The sequence below is a fragment of the Cinclus cinclus genome, chromosome 13, assembly GCF_963662255.1.
Source record: "Cinclus cinclus chromosome 13, bCinCin1.1, whole genome shotgun sequence".
NCBI classification, from domain to species: Eukaryota; Metazoa; Chordata; class Aves; order Passeriformes; family Cinclidae; genus Cinclus; species Cinclus cinclus.
In genome coordinates, this window is record NC_085058.1 from 1,589,519 (window position 1) to 1,613,624 (window position 24,106).

General features: G+C 41.4%; 1 protein-coding gene across 1 annotated transcript in view; it reads left to right on the forward strand.

The window, feature by feature from the left end:
• The first annotated feature begins 19,281 nt into the window (after positions 1-19,281).
• The window catches only part of TMEM266 (transmembrane protein 266), a 55,728-nt gene continuing 50,903 nt past the window's right edge, over positions 19,282-24,106 (forward strand). The window contains exons 1-2 of the mRNA XM_062501103.1: positions 19,282-19,295; positions 21,342-21,530. Coding sequence (XP_062357087.1) covers positions 19,282-19,295; positions 21,342-21,530 — 203 coding nt within the window. The remainder of the gene's footprint in view (positions 19,296-21,341; positions 21,531-24,106) is intronic.

Here is a 24,106-nt window from a genome sequence, read left to right on the forward strand (position 1 = left end):
TTCTGTTCAAAAGAAGAAAAAAAAGGAGGGGTGGCCTAGAAAAATTCCAAGCTTTCCTTTTAGCCCTAGTTCTTTAGCTCAGAACATCGGCGAGTACTTCCCGAGTAGCGTTTGGGATTTTTAAATGCATGGTGTCACATGACTTGTATTGAAGTTTTCTGAAAAATATTTTCGTTTGGAGATGGTTGTGGGATAAATCTTTGATGAATCTAAAAGTGAGATTCGTGGACATTTTCACCAAACTTGTCTCCGTGCTACTGCTATTAATGTGAAAACGAGGGAGAATTCCTTTTGTAGTTTGCTTTTCATGAGATAGAGGTAACTGGTAAGGCAGCTTCTCTCTGGGTAGAAGTCAGAATAGTCACCGTAGTGATTCCTGAGACTGACATTTGAAAAAGATTATATTTAGTTAAAGATTCTAAAGGGTTTTAGTTGAGTGATACTTGTCATCTTCCTGTATCTATTACTCTGCTGTGGAAAAAGAAGTAACTGTTGCGCAGGTAATTCTAGCTAAGGAGGAGACTGTAACAGTTGTCTCCAAGTGCTGCTTTTAGGCTGGTACCCAGGCTTCATACCCTGCCAGAAGGCAGGAGTTTTGATGTGTAAATGAAAGTATTCTTTGCAATGCTGGGAAGGCCTGGAGTGCCAGGCAAAGGATTCCCTCAGAAGCCCAAGGAATAGATGCTCAGGGACTGTTACAGCCCTTTGAATCTTGAGCTATGGACTGTCCGGTTGTAAGGATGGTGTTTGGTTTATTTTTCAGTAACATTCTCTTTTGATTAAAAATGCTCATCAGCAGCTCCCTCGTCAGCTTTTCTGAAGTCTGGGAGTAATGCCAGAAACTTGGTGTTTTTTCCATTAGCAGTTGGATATTTTGCCCAATCTGAGTGCACCCTTCATTCTGAAGTGTGGGTAGGCTTGTTGCTTTTGAAGAAGTTCTTTCAGTGTAAGATGATTTCCCGTTTTTGGGGGCAGGGACTGCAGTCCGAGTAGCTGGTAGCCTGCCAAGGCCCTCTGAAAGCACTGGGTACGGTGAGCTAGCAAACAAAGACTAATTGGTTATTTGAAGCTTTGGAAATGCAGAGTGCCCATGTGACTGGCAGCAGCTGGGATGTGACTGATGTTTGCTGGGTTAAATGAAGAAGTGTATCTCTGTGAGAGGGGTTCCACAGCCTCATCTAAGAACACTTAACTGGTGCTTGCATGGGCTGCCTTGATGGAGAGATTTCATGGACTGAGTGAACACGGCAAGTCAGAGAGCTTTCTTCTGCTCCATGCCTCCAAATTAGGATTAAGGTACATGGGACAAATTGACTGGTTTGTCAGGTTTGCACAGTTCATTTTGTCAGGAGAGGGAGGACTTTATGCCCTAGTGCCTGTGTATTTCACAAGCTTTAAAAATCACTTTCAAACATGCTCCCGTTTTGTTGATGGCTGTGTGGGGCAGGAGCTTTCTCTCCTGGCGATGTCTAATGAAATTAAATACTTATTTTGGTTATAATGCTATCATAAGGCAATGCCAAGTGTCCTTTCCTGGAATGAAGGTAGAAAAAGGGAAGGTCAGTGTTCAAAACGTTAAGTTATAAAATGGAGGATTCGGTACTGGAAGAAAAACTGATAGCAGTGGTACTTTCCTTCCCTAGATGGACATCTGACCTTGGGGCTTTTGGTTATGTTTAAGTGGTTTAGCAAAGCACTTGAGTCTGAAAAAGGCTGTTTTTCTCTTAGTTTCACTGAGTATATAAAGCATACTGCATGAACAACATTTGGAAGAAGAGGAGCAAAATGTATGTGAAACCTTTCATTATATACTGTAGGCAGCACTGTCTAGGTCAGAAGACACCATATTATCAAATAACATATTGCAGGCATTCAGAACTTGCACAGTAGCTTGATTATTCAGTGACTAATTGGTCTTTGTTAAGCAGATAATGGCACTGTTTGCATTCAGAGACTAGGTTTGCAGTATATCACATAGAATATTTGCATTTTAAATCATCTATTATCCGGCTGATGTAAGAACTAAATAGAACTGAGTTCAGTGAAAGCTTTAAGGATGGTAGACTGCCTGTTCTGCTGTGCATGTCTCACTGACTGTATCAAACCTGTAGTTCTGAAGGTGTTGAAGAGATTTTTTTTTTGTTTGTTTATTGAATTTAATTTTGTATGGGTGTTTGCAGCAGTGCTTGGGACCATATAGACTTTTTAAACATGGACTTGGTATTAAAAACCAAGCAGACAATGCCCTGAAGAGTAAAACAATTTGGAAGCTTTCTGAACTGCTGGTGGGCAGAAAGGGGAGAAAATAAATAGTGCAGGAGAACAAGACTATGACAGGCAAATAGGATTTATGAGAGAAATGCCATGTCTTTCTGTGTCACACACACCACATCTTATTTTGCTTATCTAGAGAAGAGAAGGTATTTCTGCCTTAGGAATATTTACTTGGGCTTTTTAATCCTGAAAGATCCCAAGGTGGAATATGAAATTATTGACTACAGTGTCAATAGCTGATAATTTTTACAAGTATGTCAGAATATGAGCTCAAGTAAGTGTGCAGGTTCCTTGGGCACCCGTTTATGAAAGCTGATGCTTGGGGGTGACTGCCAGCTTGGTAGAATCCCCAGTGCTACAGTACTCTGTTTCGTGCAGGGTGGGGAGGAGGTGATGGCCAACAGACATTTTTTCTCTGGGTCTTATCTTACTTTCTTTTTCCAAGATGAAATTTAAAAGGAAAGCAGTAAGGTGATAAAATTATTGCCTTAAAGGAAAACAGAAGTGATCAAACCCACTCAAGTAATTATTTTTTTTGTATCAAGTGCAGCACAGTCAGCTAATGAAAACACATGTTCTCTGTATGTGACTGTTTAGCCTGCAGAAGATCAGCCTGCCTTGCAGTAGAGAAGTTGTATTTTCTGTATGAGCTGAATGCCCATTTGAGCTGCGATCAGCACTCTGCCTTCCCTAAGGAGATGGCAGTGATTGTAGCATTTATCATACATAAAGGAATCTGTCGTGCTCTATATATCTGCCAAAAGACATGTGAAAAATAGAGACCAAGCATCCATGATCTCAGTAACCCCTCAGACAACAAGACTGATGGTGAATTAAGGAAATCACTTCTCCCCTTCTCACCCAAGCCCCATATTTAGCCACAGCAATAGTTTTGAGTTGGGCTGATTTAGAAGCCTGTATGTGAAGGAATCTGCTAGCAGAATATTGGCTGAAAGGTTTGTGTAGTTCATGAAGCTGTGCTGCAGACATGAACCTCCAGGTGAAAACAAATTCTTGTTCACACCAGAAATTGAGTACCTGGGTAGAGTGCTGTGGCTTACACTGAAAATGGTTACTTGAAAATTAAATGACAGAGTGGGCAAGAGTTGGAATTTTTGGTGTTCAAGGAAAAATTGTAGTGCATAGAATTGCATTAATAAAAGCAGGGAGTTTGTTTGGGTTATTTAGGATTGAAGAACACCACAGAATGTAATGCATGCTCTGCTGTCATCAAGCAGCCCTGTGACTGAAGCAGAGACATAAAACCAAGGGCGAAAGTTCTTATTTAGGGAAGGAAAGATGGAGCAGACTTAAGTTGCAGAGCACTTTTTTTCACGGCAAAGCACTGAATATTAGAATTTTGCTTTAGTCCTCTGCTCTATAACATGTAGCAAAAATGATGGATTGGTGATTCTTCTGACTTGGCAAAATTAGGGCTGCTCCCTGGAAATTGCAGCAGAAGAGCCTCAGAGGCTGCTCTTGGTTTGCTCACAGATTTGTGCGCCTTTGCTAGGAAAGGAGAAACAAAGGACTTGCAAGCCAAGATCAAAATAAGAAATTATATATGAGAGGTGCTATACAAGACCTGTTTTTCAATTCTCTGCTAAAGGCAATGAAGCTGCATAGTATGTATTTTCTAATGATTTTCCTTGTGTCAAGCTAAACATTCCCTTCATTTTCCCCTCTAAGGACTGAACTTACAAGCATTCTTGTGATTTGAGTAAGGACAGATCTAAATGTAGCATCAGCAGCTCCTGGATCCACATGCCCACTGAGCTGCTTCCCTTCTTGCCTGCCGTGGTGTGTGGTGTCAGAGGTATTGGAGTTGCTAATTGCTAATTTAATATCCAAATGAAAGGATGGGTGACAGCATTTGTATGTCCATAGCTGGAGTTGGTGTATCTCCCATGCAAGGAGTACGGCAGTGCTTTCAAGTTTAGATTATTGTCAGTTTTGATAGCTTTGTGTTTGCTTTGGTGCATGGATAGTGCGCATTTAAATTAGTTTTAATCTTTTCTCTGAGATACAGTTTTGCATTTTTATAATAATTTATAACATTGTTATAAGTTATATATTATGCAACTGAAGTGTTGGAGAAATCATTCAGGCATGGGTTTTGAAAGAAGCTAAACACTGTTTACTATTACAATTTATTTGCCTAGAAAATTCTACTACATTTTTTCCTTAAATAAGCAGGCAAACTTTCTTTTCCTTCCCCAGTTTTCACAAATTTCAGCACTGTGTTTGCTGATGAGGTGAGTAGGTGGGGTTAGGAAAAGCATTTCAGCCAGGTGGACCTTTTTGTCGTTATCTATAATGTGTGTGTGTCCATGTGGATCCTGCAATTTTTCTGCCTTCTGGGCTCTCATGAAATTCATCCTGCTGCAGAGCTTTGAGTTTGATTTGTACTTTCCACCAAGTTGTCTCTGGGATAGCCTCTCAACCCATTCATTTGCTGTGATATTTTTATGCAAATAGTAGCAAAAGAAGATGTTTAAGGAGAAATATTTTAAGAATTTCAAACGTGCTTTTCATCTTCTGATCACCAACTGGTACAGCCAAGGGGAGAAAAGTCAGCATAATGTGACCAGCTGTCTCTGTAAGTTGTGTTTGAGAACATCTGGACTGTAAAATGCACCTCTTGAACTTTCATTGATTGGTTCCTTGGGCTGCCAGCCAGGAAGTGTATTTTTAGATACTTGCAGCAAATCTTATTGCATGTGAGAGAATGCCAGATCCATAGTTCATCAGCTGCTGTTTTTCAGTAAGTAGGGAAAATGGATCAGGGTTTAAGTTAAATAGTTAATTTCATGCTGCATTGCAGAGCATAGTTTGTCCAGCTGTACCTGAGTTGGCTTGGAACTGGGCAGCCTGGCAACTAGTCCCAAAGCCCAGCATGAGCTGTGCTAATCCAGAGAGGAAAGCCACTGGCCTGGACACAGTAAAGCAATCTTTTCTTTCACTTAGCCATGGCCTCTGAAAGCAGAGATGGGAAAAAAAGTGTGTGTGTGTGTTTAGTTTTTATGGCTTGCCATATATTTTGTACCAGAACAAAGGGAGGCATATTAATTTAATGGAAAATGAATGGGTTGACTCCTTATGTGAGTGAAATGTGATGCATGCTAGAGTTACATAGCATACTAGAGTACAGCTGTTCCTTGGGACATTTGAAACAGAGCACGTTCTTTTGAAAGCAGGAGGAAACAGTTCTGCCCTGCAGCTGCAGCAGTGGGCAGAGCAGTGGTGAAATGTATGTAAAGTGTGGGGCTGCCTGAACTGATCCAGTCTCACCGATTGCCTTGGTCCCATCACATTCCCAGAGGATTCTGCTCTTGGTTGAGGGTGAGCTGTGGTTTGGCCTGCCTGTATTTTTAACCTTTGGATGCTGCCTGATGCTACTCTGAGTGGCATTATTCTCTGAAGCTTATTGCACTTGCTTTGGACACCTCTCTGTTGGGTGCTCAGTAGAAGTGTTTCCAACATTACTGACTCTTGAAATTACTTGTTAATGGAATATCTTGTCAAAACCTTGTTCATCTTTGATTCAAGACAGAAATTTTCCTATCCTGAAGCATTCCCTGTTTCTCATGCTGTCTGTCCTGCAGTTTCTCCTGAAAGATCCTCTGTTCAGCATCAGTGTGGTAGGCCCATCAAACCAACCTGTGCTGATAAGTTATTTAATCTGTGCTTGTTCAAAACTGTGTGATCTTATTACTGCAAAAAATGCCTCAAATTAGAGTGAGTACTTTGGAGCAGGGGTTATATCACTTTAAAAACCATATTCTAAATCACCTAATGTGTCTCTAAGTAGCATGTGAATAACTAAATCACTGGCCAACTTTGTGTTCATTTCTGTTCGTTTCTAGGAGTTTAAAATCACAGGATTCTGGTTGTCCTTTAGTGTTTTTCCCATGTTGGCTGCAGTGGAGTTTGCAGTGGGCTCCTGTGTCAGCTCTCACTGAGAGCAGGTGCTTGGGACCATCTGAAGGCTTCCTGCCCCCCACGTTTTGAGTGTTGTGAGCTCTACAGTTCATAACCTGTCAATTGTCAGCGTGGTGTTTTAAATTAGTATGTTGAGAGTGAGAAGAATTATACAAGAGAATTCTTTACGAAGGACCAGTGTTATAGAGCTATGAAGATGAGAAAAGAAGGCTCACAAGGTATTGTCTCTTTAAATCCCATGTTGGTCTTTGCAGCAGATTATCTGATTTCTAGTGCTTGTTTTTACAGTAACAAGTGCAGTAAATCTCTCACCTGATACCAGTATCTTAATTCCGTGCAGACATTTTTGGTTTGTTGGAAAATTTGTATTGATTTTTCATTTCTTATATTTCTGATTCAATTAAAATTTCAAAAACAATAAATAAATTAATTATTTTTGGAATATTTTCATATGTATCTACAAAACCTCAACAACCTATACTTACAGTACTGGAGGCTTTTCTTTCTGTTGGAAAGTGGCAGGATTTTTCTCAACAGAATGCTGGACCGAAAGTCAGAAACTTGAATACTAATCCAGATTTTATCATCTGTTTCATGTGTGGTTTTGGGCTTTGTGTTTAGTTATGGAGTATGTATAAATAACTTATTTAAATTCTATTGAAGGTGCTGGGGAATCTTTGGCTGAGTTTGATAGATTGTTTAGCAGATAATGGTTGGATCGGAGGGGTTAGTGCAGTGCTGATACACAAAATATTTCTGAAAATTTTAAGAGCTGTTTCACCAGCTCTTCATGATTTTAATTCAGAAGATAATACAGATGTCGCTTCTTTGCTCTCATCTGTCTGTTTAGAACATGTTTTTCTGCGTTTCCTATCTCCTAAAAATGTTTTGTGACTAGACTAGTAAAGTAGTTTGTTTTGGGGGTTTTTATTTTTAATAAAGATGAATTGATAAATCTTAACAGAAGTCTGTGTTTGCAGCTGTAACAAGACACAGTTCTATTACAAGCAGGTGACTGGTACGTGCTGTAAGTTGAAGAGCAAAAATGTGTTTTATGTGTATCTTGACATTTCTTTACTGTTCTGGGGCTTGCCTTGCAGTATGGATCCCTTGCGTAACCTTTGCTTGAAAATCATCTTTTTGTCTGCTCAGTGTATTAGACAGAACATCTTTATTGGATATGGGTCATGGGCTTTGAAGTACTAAATAAGATACTGCTGAAATAGAGCTGAGGAGGGTGGCAGGATGACTGCTACCTTGGGTCACACAGTGGCCAAAGCTTTTCTGCCTGTGTGGTGCCACAGAATTCTGAAGGATAGAGGACAAAAGTTTTTTTGTGGGGCAGTGTGGTTGGGGTTTCCTGTTTTCTTTATGATCTTCTGTTTTGGAGAAAGTAGTTACTAAGCAAAGCTTTTTAAAAGATGTGTTTTATATATTCCCTGTGCTGAGCTCTAGGGTACCAGTTTGTTGCATAAGACTTCATTGTACATTTCTCCAGCAGGCACTGTCATGTGTGATGGAAGTGTTCATAGAAAATTATTGTATCTCCTTTAATAGATGTCTGTTATAATTATTTAATACACTGGCAAAAGCCACGGAGGTCTGATTTGAAGTTAGTGCCAGGCATTTTAAATGGGAATAACTTTCTCCATCATTTCCCTAACTGCAAATGAACTACCATGGCTGTATATTGAAAGAGCAGCCTAATAATTAACATGCATGACTTTTAATTGAAAATACATGAGTGGTTTGTATTTTTATTTCTTCCCATTTTGCAGTGAATTGATAAGTATTGGGTAGAACAGTTACTGCAGAGTTTACTTGTGGAGTTGCCAGAGAAGCTGAGGCAGGTCCCTGTCTGTGCCATCCCTGCCCTGTACTTGGTGCTATGTTGTCAGTGACAGCAGGAGCAGTTGCTCAGGGGCACAACCTCTGCAATTCTTGGGGCCATTTCAGGGACACCAGCTCCCAGGCAGGGATCAATTTGCTGCTAGATTCATCATTTGCTATCCCTCATCATTGTATCTTATCAATGCCAGTCCTTTATTACCAAAACTTTCCTGAGGCAGGGAAGTTGTTTGGTTTGGTTTGTTTGTTTGGGTTTTTTTCCTATCTCCTCATTCTTTTCCTCCTCCATGAAGGAAAAACTGGGGTCCAGGAAGCCACGGTCTAGTCCTATGAGGGCACCTGAAGTGGCATTCAGGCAGCTGAAAAAGCATCAGAGCATTAACACTTCTGTTTGAACCGTGGTGCATATTTTATCTGCCTCTAAGGTATTGCTGCCCTTAGTGCCCAGTGCCTCCTGCTTGCTCGTGTTCTTCTGGGACTGTAGTTCTACCACGTGTCCTTAGGGCCATGGTTCAAAGTGTATGGCAGAAGCCTGAGGGAATTCTGAGGTAAATTTTATATCTTGGTCCCACAGTACCATCCTCAATGCTTCACAACATGCATTTCGTAGTATGTTAGCAGTAGCACCAAATTAGTGTGCCACAGGAAAAGCTGGTTCTAGCTCACAGTTTTGAATCACAATAAAATTAATTTCCTAGTGAAGAGTTAACTTTGGGAGCCTTTAGCAGTTGGGAAGTTGAGTTTATCTTTATGCTGCTGTTGTCAGTGGAAGAGCACAAGCAGACAGTTCTCCCCTCTAAATCAAAGGGAGTTCATGGGTGGGTGTTCCTGCATCTTCTTTGAAATTTATTCAGTAGCTTGTGATGCTCTGCATTTCCTCATGTGACAAGAATATCAGTCCTCTCTGTTCTTGCAGAGTTTAAAAGAGATGAGGGCTGGACAGAGATGGTGATGTTAGGTATTCTTGAGAGGGGGAAAAAGATAAATTGGACATTTTTACTTTCCACGTATGATTTATTTTATTACCAGTAGCTGAATGCATTTTAATATGTATTCATATGAATAAGCAAATAGCATTCTGAAGGAATTCTGCATGCCTGTGCAGATCAAATGCTTTTTTACAGTTTCAGAAATACTTCAGAAAGTATTTCTCTTGCATACTTAATTGATCCTTTTTGTATTCCATACAAAATAACTAAGGAATCCATTACTTCTAGTAAAATTGAGCCCTCACTTCCTATCCCTTTTCCAGTCCAGTGGGAAGAACTGTTGCCTTATCTGTTCAGTTTGCTGTGGACAGACTGGGCAGACTCCAAACATCTGCTGTCCGTGTGTGTGTGAGTGTCCCCTTGTGATGTGTCCAGCCTCAGTCAGAGGTGAGGGGAAGCACTCTGCTGCAGGAGGGGATGTGCTCCAGCTGACAGGGCTGCACTGAGCTATGGCTCCAGGTCATTCCCAGGACTGGCTGGGCTGGGCGTGCTTGCTCACAGCTTGGACCCAGTCCCTCACCATCAGTATCTTGTGGCTGTAATTTGCTGTAAGTTCATTCCATCACCATTCCCATGGTGAGGGAACCAGAATGACCTGGTTGAATGCACCAGACATATATGAAATAATGGCTGTCAGTACTCTGCATGCTGTAAATTTTGCCTTTTAGGCTCCTGGTGGTCAGGAAGACTCTGCCAGCCAAAAACTGAAGGAATTTCATCATGTGACAAGAATAACAGTCCTCTCTGTTCTTGCAGAGTTTAAAAGAGATGAGGGCTGGGCAGGGATGGTGATGTTAGGTATTCTTGAGAGGGGAAAAAGATAAATTGGACATTTTTACTTTGTGTCCCCATGCCTCTGAGAGATAACTTGCCTCTGAAGTACAAGACAGATGTGAATTCAAGAATTTTAGCATGTTTTTGCAGAGTGGAGTTTATCCCACGTACATCACTAGGATTAAATGCTGCAACTATTTGTAAATTTGCATTCAGAACAACTGGGCTGTTTGTTTCCAAAAGCTGAATTACAAAGCGTAACTGTCCAAGAGAGGAGCAATAAATTTCACATCAATGGGCTAATTGTTATATACTTGTTTTTAAGATACACAGTAAAGCCATAAATTCTTAGAAATTTATTGCATTTTGTCTGGAAGGTTGCCCATAATACCTTCCAGGAATGACAAAACACAGATATTTCTCACAAATTTGTGATTTAGTTGGTTCTTAGAATGAAATCTTTGGTTCCAGATGCTTGTTTTGATTTGTCTAATAACTGGATTTAGTACCAGTCTAGTCAGGTTTGTTTTGATTCTATGCTGGCGATTATGTGAGAGACAAAATTGGTCTAAAGAACTTCCCACTCTCCTTCCTAGCTAGAAACATAATATTTATGGGCCTCACAGAGTCCTAATTGGCAAGATACATTGAAATCCTCAGCTTCAAGAGATGCCAACAATTTCTTAGGAGATGTTCTCTGTACTTTCTCCCATTCTTACTGTAGTATTGTGAATCTTTTTGTATTTTGGTTGACATTACATTCTCTAGAAAACTAGAGGATACTTCTAAAACTTCTAAAGGCCTTTCATTCCAGAATCCATTAGGCCCAGGACCTGAACAAAGTTGAAACTAATAGCTTGAGGAAGAGTTTTAAGGTTGAAGGGTAATGGCTGAAACACAATCTCAAAGTTACATTAATCTAAGTGTATGATCACTATAAGTGTATCACTTGAAAATCAAGTGATAGTTAAGCTCCAAGTAAGATGGGCAGCACATATGGTGGATGAAAATTTAGGCGTAGTGAGTTTTGCCTCTTTTTCTGACAGACATCAGTATTTTCATGTGACTGAGATTGCCAGTGTCACCCCCCTGAACTGACACATGACTCGTACTCAGGGTGTCTCAAGGATTTGTATTACTGTGCTGCTGTTGTTAAAAGCCTGAGTGAAATTTCCAAATAAAATTTGCTGTTGGGTTCAAATGGACTTCTGTTTTTACCTCAAAAGCCATTAATAGGCTGCAAAAATTAGGTTTGTGTGTGATAAACTCAAATCTAATCAGAGATGACCTGAAGGTATCTAAAAAAAACATGAATTCTAGCATGTTCAGAAGGGTCCATATGTTTTCTTGTCTATTCTAAAGAGTGGCTGGACTGATCTTGCTTGGGTTGGGGAAAAAAAAAAAAAGATGTGGCTGCAGGTCTCTGGTTTGGCTTTTCACTGCCAAAAAAACAAGGAGCTAAAAACAACATCCAGGAGTTGACTCTTGACAGACAAAAGCAAACCACACTTCTTTGAAACTAGATTGGTACTTGTTTTGCTTCTGGTAGTAATGATTTGGATTAATACAATTTGACTAGGTTGGTGTCATTCCCCAATGATTAAATTCAGAAATGCAGTTGTTTTTAGCCGAGGAAATATAAACCCAACTTTGGGTTTCAAATTTAATATTTTAATATATAATCTAAGGGAGATTGGGGGGGGGGGGGGGGGTGTGCATGTGTTTCTTTGTTTGAGGGGCTTTGTTTCTTTCTTTCTTTTCAGAAACAGAATTTGTGACACAAAAAATTATGGTTTGTGGGAGGAGTGTCTATGTTACAAAATTTGTCCAGATGTTTATCTGGCTATATGCTGACTAAGTGCAGAGTCATTTAGTTTCCCAGACCACAACAAGTCTGATGTTTTCAGTCCAGTGGAGCTGTTGCTCCACTCTTTGATGTCAGTATGTGCAGTGGGACATTCTGAAAGAAGACTAATGCTGAGCTTCCACCAGTGAGCCCAGGAGCAGCATCCTAAGCCTCTCCTCCCTGTTTGGATCCCTGTGTCCTGCTGTACAGAGGGATCACCTCTCTCCCTGGGAGCCCTGTCTGGCCCAGGAGCTGCTGTGTCCCATTCCAGCCAAGGTGCCCCAGCAGCAGCTGCAGCTGTGAGCAGAGCAGGAGATGCTCAGGAGTGCAGGGAGGTGCTGGGAGCTGCCAGCCCTGTGCCCAGTCCTGCTGGGAACAGCCTGCTTGGAGCTTGCCCTGCCTGAGGAGGCCCAAACTGGGAAGACCAGGCAAATCTGTAAAGGGACCTTTTAGCTATGTGATTGTTGGTTTTGTTTGTTTTTTTTTTTTGTTTGGACTCGAGAGCCCTGTTGTATGGGGGTTTTTTCCTACCACATGCAGGAACTATAGATAACTGTGGGGAGCACCAGTTTATTACAGCTAAATGAGTGTGGTTTGTAAAATGGAAAGGGAAATGGCATGCTTGGAATTACTCCAGAGAAAGAGATCAAATGAATTATCTTCTGGCTGAATGAATGCCTGTTGTTTATTGAGGAGCTAAGAGCAAAGTTGCTATTTGGATAGCCTTTGTAGATGGACAATTTTGCACATCTTTGAGATCCATATTGCTCCCAGTATTTGCCATAGTATTAAACTTCCTCAAGCAGAAGGCCCTCAGTGCAGAGAATACCTTTTCTTTTCCCTGTGGCATGTTCTGAATTGGTAACACTGTGGATTGCTGCAGTACCTGGCAGACCTGTGCCTCTTCTGGAAAACCTTGGGATTGTGTGAGAACCATGAATTGCAAGCAGTGCCAATGTGCCCTGTGTATCATGAACTGAATGAGAGCCAGAGGAGCTGTGGGCAGCTCTCGTGTTGGAAGCCTATTGATGCTGGAGTATTTGCAGGTCACAGAACCTGTCTGGAGACCTGCTACAACCTCTGCCCTCCTCCCCAGCTCCTATGCAAAGAGAGAGCACAAGGAAGGAGCATGAGCAGAGTCTCTTTATAACCTTCCCAAGCAGAGCAGCTCCTCTTGTTTCTTTTGGTCTGGAAGTGCTGTGTGCTGCACACCTGCAAGCTCCTTGGAACAGGGTGGGCTTGGCTGAGCTTTCCTCAGAGCCTGCTTTGGATGAGTCCTGCTCTAAAGGCTTGGCTCCAGCTACTGCTACTTGTTCTGTAGTCCAGATTTGCAATACTGAAATCTTCAGGATTCAACCGGTGATCACATTGCATTCATGAAGAGATTATTACAACTGTGCACAAGATAATTTTTCTCTTTTTTGGCCCGTCTAGACTTCTCTCTAGAAAGTGTTAGTTACACTTAGGAATAATGAGGGTCTTTAGTTACCTGATTACATGCTGTTTTTTTCCTTGAACAGCATTCTGCTTAATTTCAGCATAGAGGATGATTCCACAAGGGGATAGAATTATGACTGCATGAGCAAGTGCAAATCTGGCATTTCCTAATTTGTGAATGCCTGACTTCTTCTTTCCCCTCCCCAGTCTAAATACCTTTCCTGCAGTGGAGGAGTTTTTTCCTTTTTTTTTTTTAAATGTGGTGTATTCAAAAACTTTATCAGTCCCTCCATGAAAAAGATGCAAAATCCAATGTCCCTTTTTTCCTTGAAATAAAAAGCTCCTTCTCTTGTGCCTCTTTTCTTTTGGACACTGAATAGGAGTGTTAAAGATTAAGGAAGTTAATTTGCTTTATATTTTCTGTGTGGCATCTCTGCATTCATAATTTTTTGACTAATACTTTATCAAATTCTGGTCTCACACAAGACATTAGGGAGGGTCAGTTTAATCAAAAGAATTTTTTTTTTAACATCATAACCTGTGATTTTTGCTGTTGGGGAAAAAAGAAAAACCAATTTTGTTTAACCCAAAGTAAAGCAAAGAAGTGCTGGAACCAGGCCTGCAAATTTGTTAGTTCTTCCCCTTCAAAAGTACAAGTTGCTGGATTCCTGAAAGGAGCAGTTTTGGCATACGTGACTAATAAAATTCTCTAAATGTGGATGATTTGAGCTAATTAAAATTCTCAGGGAGCCTGGGAATTTCAGTTCTTGAAGAAACGCAACTTGCAGTAGTAGCAATGAGTAATCTTATAGGTTGCTGGTGATCCTCAGGATGATAGGCATGGTGTTCATCACCAAAAAATTTGGCTTGGCTAATTCTCAAGAGCTAAATGTATAAATCACTCCTGCAGTTTGGCTTTAAAAGCTTCTGGGGTAATGTGTGTTTAGGTGTTTTCCCTACTCTTAGTACTCTTATGTCAGATTATTCCTTTTCTTCCTGTTTTTCTGAATAGCTCCCTGACCTCCTTAGGATTGCCCAGCTGGCACATGAGTAGCCATCGTTTGCATTTACACTTTAAAGTGTATAAGGCTTTCAGTTTACAGACTGAAATAAGAACGTAGCTTGTTTGCACAAAGGAAGCAAAATCCTATTTCTTGGTGTGGACTAGACTCAGAGTAAAAGTATGACACAGAAGGCGAAAGCCCCCACAGCAGCCTTCCTCCTGTGCACCCATTCCCCATCTCTTCAGTGACCTCATGCTGGTGTTTGCTCCAAGTGAACATTGCCAGTGGCCAGGGCTCTGCACATCATCCCTGAGTATTTCTGATCATGATCATGTCTTTCTGCTCTGTATGCTTTGTTTCTTTGGCTGTGCACAGCACCTTGCCCTGCCCTCTCACTTTTGCTGACACAGCTATTTTTGGAGCTGTACTATGACCTGTATTAGTGAAGCCATCCTGTTATGGTTTTTTTTGTTTGGTTTGGTGGGGTTTTTTTGTTTGTTTGTTTTGTTTTGTTTTTGTTCTCATTTTTTATGGATGAGGTGTGAGCAGAAGGAGGAGCCAGAGCTGGCTCTGAGAACACAAAACCCCATGTTGCAGCCACAGCAGTGTCTCCTTGAGTGGGGCCTGTGGCATTTCCTTGGCATGCAAACTCGGAGCCTGTCCAGGTGTCTTAAGCTGCTATTAGGGGATTTATTAGGAGAACATGTCAGAATCTGGGTTTGTACTACCTTGTAAGGACGCAAACTTGGATACTTCAGTTAGCATCTGAGTTCTGTACAGGAGCTTATGCATTCATGATAATACGCCTCAGAACATGAGCAAGTGCAGCAAACAGCTCTGATTCATGTTGTCTTGGCTTCAGCTCAGCTTAATAGGCTACAAGTTAGTAGGGACTTGGGTGCAGAAGGCTTAAATTACATCACCTTCCTACTCCCCACCCCCAGTTGGGCCCACTGCATTGTGGCACATATTTTGTAAGACTGCTTAAACCAGTGCTAAGAGCCATGGTTTTCATGCACCAGTGGAGTATAGATTTTTTTTTTTCAAGTTTGATATTGGAGTTCTGTTTCGTTTGTTGTTTTAGCTTAGGGTATGTACACTACGTGCTATGCTTTATCATGCCTTTTCCAAACTCTGTTCTATGTTTTTTGTTGTTTCAGCTGGATTTTATCTGCTATTAGGAGTTGTGGCCAAGGTGTGGTGACTGACAATAGAAGGTTGCTGTAAACATTAACAAATTCTCCAGGGCAGGCTGTGTGCTGGGCAAGGCCAGCAGCAGGAACCTTTGCTCCAGTGCAGCACATGACACAGCACCAGCACAGCCCAGAACTGTGAGCGGGTGCTTGCAGTGCCCCTGCACAGGACAGGGGAGAGCACACTCAGCCAACCCCAGGGCACCTGCAGCAGCCTTGGGGAGCGTTGGCATGAGTGGTGAGGGTGCAGAGAACCACAAAGCTGAAGGGTGAGGCAAGGATAGCACTTGGAAGCATTTGGAAGATCTCACTTCCGAAAGAGCTCAGTGGCTGGGGTGCAACTTCTTTCAGTGCTAAAGAAGGGTGAAGAGCTGATCAGCTTGGCTGAGATTTGAGCTGTGATCCCACAGGTTTTAAGCTTAGATGCTTCCCATCAGATTGCACTGTCCTCTTGGTACACACAAATGTCAGTCATTTAGTGCAGTGAATGTTTCTGGTTGTTACACTGCTTGGAAGCTTGCACTAGGAACTAGCAAGACAATTCTTCCCTTTCTGCCCTATCTCCCTTCTAATCTGTTTCTAGTAAACTTCGGAAACTGCTCCTGCTGCATAAAACCATCTCACCTGGAAAACACCACGGAACAAACAGAATTGCTGAACTCTCAGGGGTTGGGCATTGCCCATGCTCTCGTGGCAGCTCAGCAAGTGCTGTGTGCTGCCTCCTCTCAATTCTACAAAGTGAGGAAAAAAGCCAAAAACTTTGGACATATTAGTAATTCCATCAGATGAGACTATGGGAGATGAGGCATTTTTGTCTACTGAACATTGAGTGTGTTAGATGGGGAAAGGGCTGTATGGAAAACTTTCACTTGAGTGATGGATGGAATACCCAAAAGTTGCCCTCTGCCTATCTTTGTTGGCAGGGAGAAGAGTAACATCATTCCACATTGCCTACAGGAAAATCCTATAGGAATGCAGGCAAGAGATAAATTTAAAGGAATGAGATTGCCCTGCTGATCCCTACTGCCTTTAAACACTGCTCAGTTGCACAGAAATTTCATGTGAAGTTGCAAGTGGTTTATGTTGCTATAAAATGTGATTTTTTTAAAGGAAGTAAAAATAGATGAGGTGGAGTGGATAGTAAAAAAGTACATTTTTGCAGAATACCAGTATATATGTTAATATGTTTCTGTTGCTTGCATAAAGCCTGGAAAGAAGCATGAATCACAGTAATTCATTCAGGAGATAGACACATATACACAACGTATTGCATCTTTTCTGCCCTCTTATGCACTTACTGACTCTGCTTGTCTCTTCAGCTCGTTCGATCAGCTCACACATTCGTCATTTTTACCCGCGATTACTCACGTTTTGCCCCTTTTTGTTCCAGGAGGGTTGCAGTGAGTCCCTGGGAGAGCTGAGTCCCCGCCTCTGGTTTCGGGTGTCCCGGCGCTGCTCGTCCCAGCCCGGTGAGCTCCTTGTGGCATGGTAGCGATGCCTGTGGTGCCAGCTGGACTCTGCTCCCTGCACAGGAGCTGCTGCCCTGCTGCCAGCGGCTCCTTCGGGCCGGGCTGAGCAAACTTGCTGGCACCTGTAGAGCTGCCAGCTCCAGTAGGAGCGAGCTGGGCTGGCTTAGTGCTGCTGCTGCTGCTGCTCACAGCAGGCTCAGAGCTCCGCTGAGCTGTAAAACACACTTCTGTGTGATTGCAAATGTCCTTCCAGCTCTGGGAAAGCAGGAGACACTTCTGGAGGGGCGAATATCTACTGTTTGTGTCCTGGCCCGTTCCCTAGAATCTTAGGGTTAGTCTAAAAAATAAGATTTGTTAAAATCTAGATGCACAGTTTTTGTCACTGCTTTGTTTTTGAAGTCTCCTTTGGGAGTGAGGTTGGGGTTACCAGCCCTGTGCTGTCTCCCAGATAAATGGTGAGGTTTTACTGGGTTAAGAAGCTTCCGTATGCACATTTGCCTGTCTGTCCTCTAAGGATAGTTTACATCAGTCTCATTCCCATTTCCTAAATCAGCTGTATCCCCAAGCACTTCTTATTCTCTGGGCCTGCAAATGCAATTAGAGTAGGATTCTCAGTTTTCTCAATCTCACAGGACAAGTGCACAGTACCTCACGTCTTGGTCATTTTCTTACGCTGAATGCTTAGCACAACTGATTTGGATAAAATTTTTCATTCAAAATTGTTTGGGGTTGTTTCATGTTGTGAAAATGTCAAATGAAAATGAGATTATAGGGAGCTAACATTGCAAAACAAGTCTGAGTCTTATGTTTTAGTTTTGTTGTGCTGAGAGGTGCAACAGTTGCTATGAGAAAGCTCTGTGTGAAATATTCCTAATTTCAGACAAATGTTTTAATATTTTGCTGCCTTAGGGATATAGTAAATAAAATAATTCAAGGCGTACAAAGGCCAGGGAATAGACTCCCATTGATAATTGAATGGATATCAAATGAACTTTCTGCTGTATTATCAAAGCTTTATCTGAGAAACATTTCCTTCTTACTCTGTCTTTAGAAGTATTACAAGGTTATAAATAAATGGAGTGTGTGTGTGTGTCTTTCGAAAGTATGTGTAGTCTTTTGTTTTAAAGTTGTCCTCTTCATAGGAAATTAAATTGCTTTTGGCTGACTTATCTACCTGAGGAGGTTGATCACAGCATAGAACTTTTTTTCTTGCATACCCGGGCACATAATCTGGAAAATATGAAAATGCATTGGCCACATTTTGCGTTTTTGTAAAATTACAAAATGTGAAATAAAGCCTTGGAAATGGCTCTACAAAAGATGTAAGTTCAATTTTATTTTTTCATAGGAAGTGATTGTTAAGTATCTTAATGTAGCTCCATTTGTATGGCTCCACTGTAAATACTTGACTAACAATTCAGCCTGTAAGTGACTCTAGGGTAAAGTTTAGTTTAAGAGCATTTTTCATGATCATTTGAGTTATTGCAGTTCTAATTTGCCAATGTTTACTTCCGATGTTTAATCAAAATAAGAGTCTGCTTTTATGTTTCTTTTAAAAATCTTGTAGTATCTAATCTTCACAATAGCTTCACTAGGTTTCTAATGATTTTTAAAAGCTGTTATTTGTTGTGTGGTATTCCTCATTTTTCCTTCTGGCAAAGCCTACTGTGTATCAGTAGGTTTCATTCTCACAGGCTTGTCTTCTTTTGCTCTGGTGGGTATGTATTGCTCTGGGTAGAGGACAAGTGGAGATTTTGTCTTTTCCAAATGTCTTATTTGGTTTTGTGGATCAAAGTACTTTCCAGATAACAGCCCATCTAGAATGTTTGACAGTATGATTTAATTTTTGGAAGAGACTTCATAAGATAGCAAAGGGAGTTCAGGCTGCAGAATGGAGAACAACCCCCCAAACTCCATTGACAACATTAGTACTTATGTCTAGAAAGTAGAAAAAAATGGTAAAAAATTGTCTTCTGCAAAATGGAGAACAAACTGCAAAATGGAGAACAAACCCCCAAACTTCATTGACAATGTTAATGCTTATGTCTAGCAAGTATAAAAAAAGGTAAAAAATTGTCTTCCAATAGAATTTACGCTCCTGAAGCCATGAGCTTTCTCTGAAGATCCTCTTCCCCCTTTGATCTTGGTTATTTTCTCAACAGTCCAGTGGTTTAAAAGAAGACCTGTGTTCTTAAGGAATTACATATGTGTCTGTGTGTAAAAGTAAATGCACTTATGGAACGTTACAGCTTCCATCATATGGAGGAATTAACCTGGAATAAAACCACTTTGATAAAGAATCACAAGGGGAAATTAAACTGTTAGAGCGTTTGCAGCATGATAGCAGAAGTCAGTGTAGCCCTTTGGATTTCTTTCAGTTGTGTTTTAGATAACCTTGTTTTGCTTCTTGCAGAGACCTAATCTTGCAAGGCTAGAACTTCAATGCAGAGCAGCTGGATGTAGTTAAATACTGGAACCACTGCTGCTTTGGTTGCCTCTTCCAACATGACCAATCCTCAGTAAGTACCGTGTGATACAGATTACTTCAAATGAAAGGGAAGAGGCTGCTGCCTGGAGAAAAATCATGCCACTTCAGGCAGGTTTTGTATTTATCTAAAGAGTGAATTAGCAGAAAATACATGAATGAGGCTGTAAGCATGTCTGATGTGTCACTAACAGTAGTAGGTGAAAACTAGTATGTTATTTTCAGATCTGTTTATTTTTCTTTTTCCCCACCACCAAAGCTGTCTGCCAATGCCTGTCTGTTTTTCTTTGCAATCCAATCAGACTTCATCTGTCATCTAGTCTGTCTAAGAATACAGAAACTCAGTGCTGTTGGGGAAGGGAACCAACACATTTCCTTTTTATTTTATAACACTGGAAATTGGATCATTGTATGCTCTTTCATGCAAAACTGAACCAGCTTGGACTTATAAAGGTAAATATCCAGAGGATGGCACCAAAGGTGAAAATCAAAGCAAATTCTTGCTAAAATTAGCTTTTACCTCTGGGTTTCTGATTTTAGGTTGTTTTCAGAAGAAGACAGTTCTGTTGGAAATTAAAGAATCTCATTGCTTTCCATTATTAATTACACATGAATAAAATAAAAGCTTTTAGGTTGTTCAAATAGTACTTCCTTTTACCTCCTTTTTCTGCCACAGTGTGACACAGCTGCAGCCTTTTCCTGCCAAGTACTCTACATATAACATTTTACTTTCTTGGGTAATTCTGGCAGTAGTTAGCTCCTTTTAATTCAAGAATAATGTCTTCCGTCTGGAAGAATTAGTGTAAGGGTGGGACTCTGACCAATGGAAACTTTCAACATGGAATTTTAGTTCCTTCACCCACATCTTTAAATGATACCCTTATACCAAATCTACCAGTTAAGTGGTCTTCTGAAGTAGTCTGTTATTTTGGGGGAAAATAAAGGAACTACTAATCAGGTTGCTTACATTGCTGGAAGATTTTAATATGCTTCTTTGAAATAAAATCAGCAGTGCAATTTTTGCAGTCAAATAAGACAGGGTGCTAAGATCTTTTTAACTATATCACTATAAAAAAAAAAAAGAAAAATAGTCTCTTCACACCTGCTGTAAAGCTGTGACAGTAGCCTGGGATTTTTTCCTAAGTTACCAAGCTCTCCTGGAAGAAAGCTGGAGAAGTTTGTGCTTGCACATCCTTGGAATCAGACAGGGCAAGCAGTTTTGCTAGGTGCTGCAAAGATCAGTCCTTGACATGCAAGCTGTGTCCTCCAGGCAAGGCATGCTGTGCATGCACTAATGGTAACAGATACTGCTTCTGTAGGGATCCTATCTTGTTCTAAATGTGGGATACATACACATTGTTTTTACCTGCATGGAGTTTCCATTAGTGTAGAGGGCTGCTGTAAGAATAAAACCATCAGGTTTAGAAGCTGTACATACGGCTAGTTAAGGTAATCTTTATGGAGGAGGCCATAATTCTTCTGAATCACTGTTCCCTTTCAGAACTATTTTGAAATAAGATTCTGAAGTAACAGAATGATCCTTTTTAGGTGAAGGTAACAAAGCTGCCACCCGTTAAAACTATTTGAATCAGTATTCAAATCTACAGTGGAAGAAAGGTCTTAACTGCATCTAGTGGTTAACAATTGATTTGTATATAATAGTGAAAAAGCCTAGCTGTTCATTGCTCACCAATCTAACTCAGAAAGCAGTGAGTCTTTAGTTGGCATAATTACATTCTTTCTTTTTGTTTTGCATAAATATTTTCCTTTGGGGCTTATGCATTTTTTGTCTCTTTGTTTATAACACATCTGTTTATATTTAGTGCTTCTGAAGCAGGTCCAGCAGAGAGAAATGTTGTTCTCCTGTGTGAGTTTTATGTTGATCACAGTGAGATCTACTAAAGTTTGGAGATATTTGATCTGCCTCTTTAATGACAACACCTCCTCAGTGGCCTTGCAGAGGCCTTTAAAGTTGCTGGCTCTTTAGGATTCTCTGAAGTTCTTGTGTCTTAACTTCCTTTTACTTGCTTGCTCATTTATATTTCTTTCTGTGTATACATGTGTCTGTTAACGTTTTCAGGCCTACAATTGAAGGTGGTGTTTCTGAAGTTGAGATAATTTCCCAACAAGTTGAAGAAGAGACCAAAAGCATTGCTCCTGTGCAGCTTGTTAATTTTGCTTATCGAGATCTGCCTTTAGCTGCCCTTGATCTGTCTGTGGCTGGGTCCCAGCTTTTGTCAAATTTGGATGAGGAGTACCAAAGAGAAGGGTAAGTACAAGGGAGAGTTTTTTGTCGTGTAGTTTTAGGTTACAGGAATTTCATGGCCTTTAAAGCTGGAAACCTTAAGGAGAAGTACAGCCAGTTGTCCTTAAGCTCTGTAAAATCACTGTCATGGGATGGAAGAGACCTTTTCTAATATCACTCATCTGGGCTAGTTTAGGGCTGTTTATCATTTTAAGTGGTTCCACTCTTTGACCACAGTCTGGAAGCTTTATCTCCAGAAAAACCAGATTAAATACCTGGCCTGTCAAACAAGCAAAATGGTCTGGTGAAGGCTCCTTGAGAAAGGTGTTTCAGGATGATGAGAGTTGGCTGGTATGATTCTTGTATAGAACTGTGCATCTCCTGACTGAGGGATAATACCTGGTACTGCTGATTGCAGGACAGATAGTGTACTTGTCACCCAGATTGTGTAGTTTGCTAATGTGAGAATGTTGGCTTTGATAATACAGTATATACATACTGCTCCTGTTTTCACAGAATGGTGGTTCCAGGTTTATTGCGATAACAGATCTTAATCAGTTCGTAGCATCTGCCCAAACATAGCCCAATGTCCTATTATGTAGCACTGTTGTCCTACAGGACTTTAGAAGTCATCCTTATGCCTGGTTCAGGCTTGAAGTGGCTGTAGGTGGACTGCTGCACTAAATTCTTTATGAAAGATTTGGGTCAGCTGGACAGAATCCAGAAGAAGGCAGTGAGAATTATTAGAGGCTCAGAAAACCTGCCATGGAGTGTTCACATGAGCAAGGGACTTTGAGGGGAGCTTCTGAGAGACTTCAGTGAGGAAGGGAACAGGCCACTATTGATCTCCATGATGTTTAGGACAAGAAGTAAAAAGCCTGAATTGCAGCAGGGAGCGGTGAGGGCAGTGGAGTGCTTGGGTAGACTGCTGGTGTGTGTGGGAAGGAGGAGAGTAGAGGTATAATTGCCGGGCATCTTCAGGAAGATGCATTTGTCAGGAATGAGAGCACTGTATTTAACATCCCTCAGGACAGAGATGGGCTGAGTGCTGGTGCCTGCCCTCCCTGGGTCTGTGCCTGCTCCTCCCCTGAGTGTCCCACTGAGAACAGACCTGCTCCGCTGTCAGTGAGCTCCAGGGAGAGCACTGCCCAGTCAGCCATGTAGAATGCTCACTGCTGAACACTTTCAAAGGCTTTATACATGCCTCCATTTCCTGACGACTCAGTGTGCTTTAACCTGTGCTCTGTAATCAGCAGAGACCTGCTTGATCTCAGCTCAGCAGGTATTCTGGGTGGTACTCAGGAAACAAGATGTGAGGAAGACTCTTGCCTTTAATTTCTTTCCAAATTGGACTTCATGAGACTTCTCCAAAAAGTTGTTACTCCAAACAAGGGGAAATACATTTCGAGTAGGTTATATAACTGTAACATAAAATACCCTGCATAGCAAATGAGGCACTTGAAAATTAATTTGAGTGCAGGTGTAACCCTCAGGCTATTTTGGTGCTGAGTCAATACCAGTTTAGTTCAAATATGCATTTGTATAGATTTTTATTATCTGAAACTCAATTCTTCACTGTGCCAAAGGGCACAGGTCTCTCACTGTAGCCATTTGAGCAGCTTTGCAGTCTTAAGCATGGAAATAGGCTTGTCATTCTTTTCCTCAGCAGAGATCTTTCCCTTCACTCACACTTCTTTTGTGACTTTGTCAATCTGAATGGAAAGAAGCAGGTGCCCTCCACACTTCCCAGCTGTAGAGTACATTCTCTGAAGAAAGTTCAAAGCTTCAGTTTGGACATCCCAGTGCATTTTGGCTGTGTTCAGCTGCCTTATGGAAATGGTGGTTTCTCCCTTTCAGAAGGATCCATGACAGCTGATGTCCTGAGAAATTTAGGAGCAGAACTGGGCTTTGGAAGCCAAGCAGCAAAGTAGAATACTGTCCCTGTGCTACCTCCTGGCTTGGTTGGGACTATGTCTGGTTTTGTGAATGTGGTGTCGCTTCTTTCCCATGGCCTTGTTAATTGTGACTGGCATCAATCCGAGTGAGAAGGAGGTAGGGTGGGTCAGATCAGTCTGATACAGGAACTGGCAGCCACATCTCCCTTAAATGCAAAGAGGGGGATGTGGGGAGGGCAGCAGAAAATGGCAAAAATCCCTGTAGTTTCTGCCAGCATCCATCTTCATGCCTGAGGCTCTCTCTGGTACCCCAGTACTGCTATGCAAAGTGCAGCTGGAGATACCAGCAGATACTGCTAATGGCAGAGAGGAAAACAGTCCCTTCGCTGGAAGTCTGCCTTTTGTTGCAGACTCCATGTATCACCTTCTGCATGCATTTCCCAGAGAGAATGTCAGGGGGGGTGCCAGCCTGCATGGACCCACATGTATTTTGTGTGGCTGTGATATTCTGGATTTGCAGTTGTTCTAACTGCAAGACTCTGGCATGTGCCTGTGCTTGGGCAAGATCTTGGGCAAGATGGTTGTTACATGGTGCATCTCTCCACAGCCTTGGTGGATGACATAATTGTCCACAGTCAGAAGTTCCTGGTTACTCTGAGCATTCACCAGTAAGTCTCTATTCCCTTGCATGGAGAAGCAAGAGAG